Consider the following 7,303-nt stretch of genomic DNA (forward strand, 5'->3'; position numbering starts at 1 on the left):
CAAACGTGAATTTTTCAACTCCAATTGAATTGTATGCGAAGGGTATCGACTCACAGAGCACAAAAATGTATTTTCTGTAAGTTTTGGACTTGTAGTTTTGTTGTTAGAGAATTTTGAATTTTGCAAGTTTTGATGTGTTTAGACGCTCGGTTAAGGAGATATGACGATTTAAACATTTTTAAAAGTGATTTTCTCCAAACGTGAATTTTTCAACTCCAATTGAATTGTATGCGAAGGGTATCGACTCACAGAGCACAAAAATGTATTTTCTGTAAGTTTTGGACTTGTAGTTTTGTTGTTAGAGAATTTTGAATTTTGCAAGTTTTGATGTGTTTAGACGCTCGGTTAACGAGATATGACGATTTAAACATTTTTAAAAGTGATTTTCTCCAAACGTGAATTTTTCAACTCCAATTGAATTGTATGCGAAGGATATCGACTCACAGAGCACAAAAATGTATTTTCTATAAGTTTTGGACTTGTAGTTTTGTTTTTAGAGAATTTTGAATTTTGCAAGTTTTGGGGTGTTTAGACGCTTGGTTAAAGAGTTATGACGATTTAAACATTTTTAAAAGTCATTTTCTCCAAACGTGAATTTTTCAACTCCAATTGAATTGTATGCGAAGGATATCGACTCACAGAGCACAAAAATGTATTTTCTATAAGTTTTGGACTTGTAGTTTTGTTTTTAGAGAATTTTGTATTTTGCAAGTTTTGGGGTGTTTAGACGCTTGGTTAAGGAGTTATGACGATTTAAACATTTTTAAAAGTCATTTTCTCCAAACGTGAATTTTTCAACTCCAATTGAATTGTATGCGAAGGATATCGACTCACAGAGCACAAAAATGTATTTTCTATAAGTTTTGGACTTGTAGTTTGGTTTTTAGAGAATTTTGAATTTTGCAAGTTTGATGGTGTTTAGACGCTTGGTTAAGGAGATATGACGATTTAAACATTTTTCAAAATCATTTTCTCCAAACGTGAATTTTTCAACTCCAATTGAATTGTATGCGAAGGATATCGACTCACAGAGCACAAAAATGTATTTTCTATAAGTTTTGGACTTGTAGTTTTGTTTTTAGAGAATTTTGAATTTTGCAAGTTTTGATGTGTTTAGACGCTCGGTTAACGAGATATGACGATTTAAACATTTTTAAAAGCGATTTTCTCCAAACGTGAATTTTTCAACTCCAATTGAATTGTATGCGAAGGATATCGACTCACAGAGCACAAAAATGTATTTTCTATAAGTTTTGGACTTGTAGTTTGGTTTTTAGAGAATTTTGAATTTTGCAAGTTTGATGGTGTTTAGACGCTTGGTTAAGGAGATATGACGATTTAAACATTTTTAAAAGTGATTTTCTCCAAACGTGAATTTTTCAACTCCAATTGAATTGTATGCGAAGGATATCGACTCACAGAGCACAAAAATGTATTTTCTATAAGTTTTGGACTTGTAGTTTTGTTTTTAGAGAATTTTGAATTTTGCAAGTTTTGGGGTGTTTAGACGCTTGGTTAAGGAGTTATGACGATTTAAACATTTTTAAAAGTCATTTTCTCCAAACGTGAATTTTACAACTCCAATTGAATTGTATGCGAAGGATATCGACTCACAGAGCACAAAAATGTATTTTCTGTAAGTTTTGGACTTGTAGTTTTGTTTTTAGAGATTTTTGAATTTTGCAATTTTTGGGGTGTTTAGACGCTTGGTTAAGGAGTTATGACGATTTAAACATTTTTAAAAGTCATTTTCTCCAAACGTGAATTTTACAACTCCAATTGAATTGTATGCGAAGGATATCGACTCACAGAGCACAAAAATGTATTTTCTATAAGTTTTGGACTTGTAGTTTGGTTTTTAGAGAATTTTGAATTTTGCAAGTTTGATGGTGTTTAGACGCTTGGTTAAGGAGATATGACGATTTAAACATTTTTAAAAGTGATTTTCTCCAAACGTGAATTTTTCAACTGCAATTGAATTGTATGCGAAGGATATCGACTCACAGAGCACAAAAATGTATTTTCTGTAAGTTTTGGACTTGTAGTTTTGTTTTTAGAGAATTTTGAATTTTGCAAGTTTTGATGTGTTTAGACGCTCGGTTAACGAGATATGACGATTTAAACATTTTTAAAAGCGATTTTCTCCAAACGTGAATTTTTCAACTCCAATTGAATTGTATGCGAAGGATATCGACTCACAGAGCACAAAAATGTATTTTCTATAAGTTTTGGACTTGTAGTTTTGTTTTTAGAGAATTTTGAATTTTGCAAGTTTTGGGGTGTTTAGACGCTTGGTTAAGGAGTTATGACGATTTAAACATTTTTAAAAGTCATTTTCTCCAAACGTGAATTTTACAACTCCAATTGAATTGTATGCGAAGGATATCGACTCACAGAGCACAAAAATGTATTTTCTGTAAGTTTTGGACTTGTAGTTTTGTTTTTAGAGATTTTTGAATTTTGCAATTTTTGGGGTGTTTAGACGCTTGGTTAAGGAGTTATGACGATTTAAACATTTTTAAAAGTCATTTTCTCCAAACGTGAATTTTACAACTCCAATTGAATTGTATGCGAAGGATATCGACTCACAGAGCACAAAAATGTATTTTCTATAAGTTTTGGACTTGTAGTTTGGTTTTTAGAGAATTTTGAATTTTGCAAGTTTGATGGTGTTTAGACGCTTGGTTAAGGAGATATGACGATTTAAACATTTTTAAAAGTGATTTTCTCCAAACGTGAATTTTTCAACTGCAATTGAATTGTATGCGAAGGATATCGACTCACAGAGCACAAAAATGTATTTTCTATAAGTTTTGGACTTGTAGTTTGGTTTTTAGAGAATTTTGAATTTTGCAAGTTTGATGGTGTTTAGACGCTTGGTTAAGGAGATATGACGATTTAAACATTTTTAAAAGTGATTTTCTCCAAACGTGAATTTTTCAACTCCAATTGAATTGTATGCGAAGGATATCGACTCACAGAGCACAAAAATGTTTTTGGACTTGTAGTTTGGTTTTTAGAGAATTTTGAATTTTGCAAGTTTGATGGTGTTTAGACGCTTGGTTAAGGAGATATGACGATTTTTTTTTATTTATTTATTTATTAACCAATCTACGAATTTACATTCAACAGATTTTGAAACAAAAAAATTTTAATAACAATAGTCTCATAAATAGATACACATTTTACAAACTCGTATATAATATATATATAAAAAAAAAAATTTAAATAAAAATAAATTAGTTAAGCAAAGTTAATAATCGACTTTTGAATAAGCTTCTAGACATAGATATATCCAAATTAGAATAATACTCATTAAATAAGTTGCAACTTGAAGAAATCGGTTCGCGCTGTCCGTAAAGCGTATGATGAGAATCAATTGCCAGAAGCGGTCTGGGTCTTAAAGAAGTAGAAGGAGCATACAGATTGATGCAGTTAAGTAAACTCTCACAATCAATAGTTGAAGTCAAAATATCGCGAATGAACATGATACTATACATTTTTCTTCTCATATCTAGGGACTGTATTCCAAGTAATAGACATTTTGAATAATAAGAATGATGAAACCCTTCTACATTATCTTCAAAAACATTTCGAAGAGCAAATCTGAGAAATTTTTTCTGAACGTTTTCAATTCTCTTTTTATTAAATTCAGTTGTAGAGCTCCAGACAACACAGTTATATTCAAGAACAGGACGCACAATACTGCAATATAAAGATTTAATTGTATATGGATCTTTGAAGTCAAAGGAATTTCTCTTTATGAATCCAAGTAAGGAATTTGCTCTGGACACAATGGAATTAATGTGTAAATTAAATCTAAATTTCGAATCGAATATGACACCCAAATCTTTGAAATCTTCTACTATTTGTAACGGCAGATTATTGAATGAGTATCTTGGAATAATATTCAACATAGTCCTGTTGAAGGAAATACAAGCACACTTATCCATATTTAATAACAAATCGTTTGATTTGCACCAATCGACAAAAGAATTCAGATCATTTTGAAGCAAAAGACAATCATTTAAGTTAGAAATCTGAGAAAATAACTTAATATCATCAGCATACATTAAGCAATTAGAATTTTTAAGTACATTCGGAAGATCATTAACAAAAAGTAAGAACATTAACGGTCCCAGGTGACTTCCCTCTGGAACTCCAGAGGTTACTGTAATTTCTTTTGAGAAAAAGTCTCCAATCCTTACATATTGTTTCCGTCCAAGTAAATATGATGAAAACCATTGTAGGAGCGGTCCATGGATCCCATAAGCTTTAAGTTTTTCTAAAAGAATATGTAGGTTAACTCTGCTGAAGGCTTTAACAAAGTCAGTGTAAATCACATGAACTTGTTTCCGATTATCCAGAGTGTTGATGCAAAAATTTGTGAATTCTATTAGATTAGAATTAGTAGACCTTCCTTTCCAAAAACCGTGCTGATATTTACTAACTTGATGTTTTATAACATATTTAAATTTATCTTGAACAAGACTATCTAAAAGCTTTGGAACAACTGACAATTTAGTAATGGGTCTATAATTCGAAACTAAATTTTTTGAACCAGATTTAAAAATCGGATCAATGATGGAGACTTTCCATTCATCCAGAAAAATTCCATTCGAAATAGATTCGTTAAAAATATGTAATAGCGGAACAGAAAGTGAACTTGCACAGTGACGAAAAACGATAGGAAAAAACCCCAATATATCTGCAGTTTTTTTGGGTTTAATTTTAACTAAAGCATCTACAACCTCATTTAAGTCAAAGAAAATGCTAGAACAATCAAAAACCGATGGCAAAGACTTTATATATTGATAGTTTATTGTTGCTGATGTAGAAGAGTTATAAATGCTTTCAAAAAACTGTCCAAAATAATCTACAATCATTTTCGGATCACTAGTATTATTACTTTCAAAACACATAGTTGCTGGAAATCCAGTACTATTTCGTTTAGCATTTATAAATTTCCAAAAAGATGTAGGACTTTGTTTGAGATTACTTTCAACAGAATGAATATAATTTGAATAAAGAAATTTTGACAGAAAAACAAATTCTTTCCTGAGACGAGAAAAAACTGCATAGGAATCATTGGAAGGATTCTGTTTATATTTTTTAAACGCATTATTCTTAGCATTTTTCAAATTAAGTATTCTTTTATTATACCATATTGGATGAGAGCTTACTTTACTTCTATGCTTAGGTACGCAATCATTTAAAACACTGTTAAATAAAGATTTAAAGCAACGAAATTTTTCAGATATATTTTTATCTAGAAACTCATTCAACCAATTAATATTTTTAAAACAATTGTTCATTAAAGACAAGTTATGAGAATTAAATTTGAAAATAGATTTATTATTATTGAATTTAGAAAAATTATCAAAATTATAGTTTTTAAAACAAATATCAATAGATTTATGGTGAACATAATTAGAAAGCAAAGGGGTATTCTCCATGACAGAAGATTGTAAATCCTCTGAAATAAATACCAAATCTAAATATCTTCCCAGCGAATTAGCTACGTTATTTATTTGAATAAGATTATTCGAAAACAAAGAATCAATTAATAGAACATCAACATCCGTAGGAAGAGAAAATGGAACAAAATTATGGTTATTCGTCGATGACCAAATTATATCACCACAATTAAAATCACCAATTACACAAATTTTATAATTAATATATTCTGGCATGGAGGTAACCCTATCAATATTTGACAAATGTTTTTCATAAATAAACAAAGAGCTTTTAGGTGGAATATAACTCAAAAATATGAGGAAACCGCAGCCAGTAGCATCCACACGCACACAAAGTTGATCAATTTGCAATTTATCAGCAACAACAACATCAATTTCAACAGCAACAGCTCCCAGAATACGCTTCGCAGCAATCAAAACACCCCCTCCTCTTGATTTGTTAACATCAATACGATCATGACGAAAGACGGAGAACAAAGATGTATCGAAAAACTCATCAGCATATATGCCTTCATATAACCAAGTTTCAGTAAATAGAAAAATATCATACTGACTCCGGCAAGCATCAATTGCAAAAAGCAATTCTCTTAGTTTAGAAGAAAAACCGTTCATATTTTGGTAATACATACAGATCTCTGAGTTGTTATTGTTAATGCATTGTCTTTGAGAGTGCAGGTGGAGAGAATTGTTAGTGTGAGCATGTTTTATTGATGGGGAAGTGTATGTTAAATTGTTGTTGTTATAGGGTTTTTGTTTTTTGGAAAAAAATTAAAGCTTTTTACATGCACATTTACAGGCCAATTGTTTACATTTGTTGCATCAGTTTCTTTATTAGTAGGGATGCCGACTTTGAAATTAATAAATTTCAGATTCGTTATATCGGAATCTTTTTTAATAAGCTTATAGCACTGAACTTCATCAAAAGGTATATTTAATTTGTTCGATACATAATTTTTAATTGTTTGTTCAGAAGTTGAAACAGAAAACTTGGAAACATGTAACCATTTAACTGGGGGAACAACACACATATCGTCAGGCAAGTTGTCGACACCGACAGTTACAGCACGACGACTACGGTTGGTAGATACATTCTTTTTTTCGTTTTTAGTTAAATCATTTACATTGTTGTTTTCATTAGTTATCTCCGCACCGCCATTATTTTTTAAGTTAGGCAAAGCACTGGGTAGAGGGGAATCATGTGTATTAGAGGTGTTGTTGCACAATTCACTTTCATTTGAAACAAATTTGTTGTTCAAAAGCTCACTCAATTTTGCTTGAAGAGAGTCAAACTCGCACATTTTTTTTGTGAGAACATCCACCACAGAGACTAAGTCATTTACTTTAGTGAATAATTCTCTAACTGGAAATTTTGCGCAATCAGAACAATGATATGAAAAATTGGAATTAATTTTGCTAATTTCATTAAATAAGACATCCGAAACTCCGGTACAAAGTCTATGAAAAGATTTTCCGCAAAATAAACCGCACTTAATTCCCTCATCAAGTAAGGAATTTGAACATTTAGCGCACTTTAGTTTATTTGACATGATGAATATGATGAATAGACAAGAAAGCACAACCGAACAGGTTCAAGAACATCGATCGAATTGAACATTAAACATTTTTAAAAGTGATTTTCTCCAAACGTGAATTTTTCAACTGCAATTGAATTGTATGCGAAGGATATCGACTCACAGAGCACAAAAATGTATTTTCTATAAGTTTTGGACTTGTAGTTTGGTTTTTAGAGAATTTTGAATTTTGCAAGTTTGATGGTGTTTAGACGCTTGGTTAAGGAGATATGACGATTTAAACATTTTTAAAAG

General features: G+C 30.9%; 1 protein-coding gene across 1 annotated transcript; it reads right to left on the minus strand.

Moving 5' to 3' along the window:
• Window positions 1-3,194: 3,194 nt before the first annotated feature.
• On the minus strand, window positions 3,195-7,075 carry LOC129915946 (uncharacterized). The gene is made up of 2 exons (XM_055995673.1): window positions 4,344-7,075; window positions 3,195-4,285 (listed from the first exon to the last, which is right to left on the minus strand). Exons 1-2 carry the CDS (start codon window positions 6,102-6,104, stop codon window positions 4,205-4,207), a joined length of 1,842 nt encoding a protein of 613 aa, XP_055851648.1. The 5' UTR covers window positions 6,105-7,075; the 3' UTR covers window positions 3,195-4,204.
• Window positions 7,076-7,303: the final 228 nt, after the last annotated feature.

This window comes from Episyrphus balteatus, chromosome 3, assembly GCF_945859705.1.
Source record: "Episyrphus balteatus chromosome 3, idEpiBalt1.1, whole genome shotgun sequence".
In the NCBI taxonomy this organism is placed as follows: Eukaryota; Metazoa; Arthropoda; class Insecta; order Diptera; family Syrphidae; genus Episyrphus; species Episyrphus balteatus.

Bases quoted from the DNA above. Each gene is read 5' to 3' on its own strand.
- LOC129915946 (XM_055995673.1), bottom strand. From the start codon at position 6,104: ATGTATTACCAAAATATGAACGGTTTTTCTTCTAAACTAAGAGAATTG. The intron at 4,286-4,343 runs GTGATTTACACT...ATATTCTTTTAG, and splicing joins ATAATCGGAAACAAGTTCAT to AAAAACTTAAAGCTTATGGG.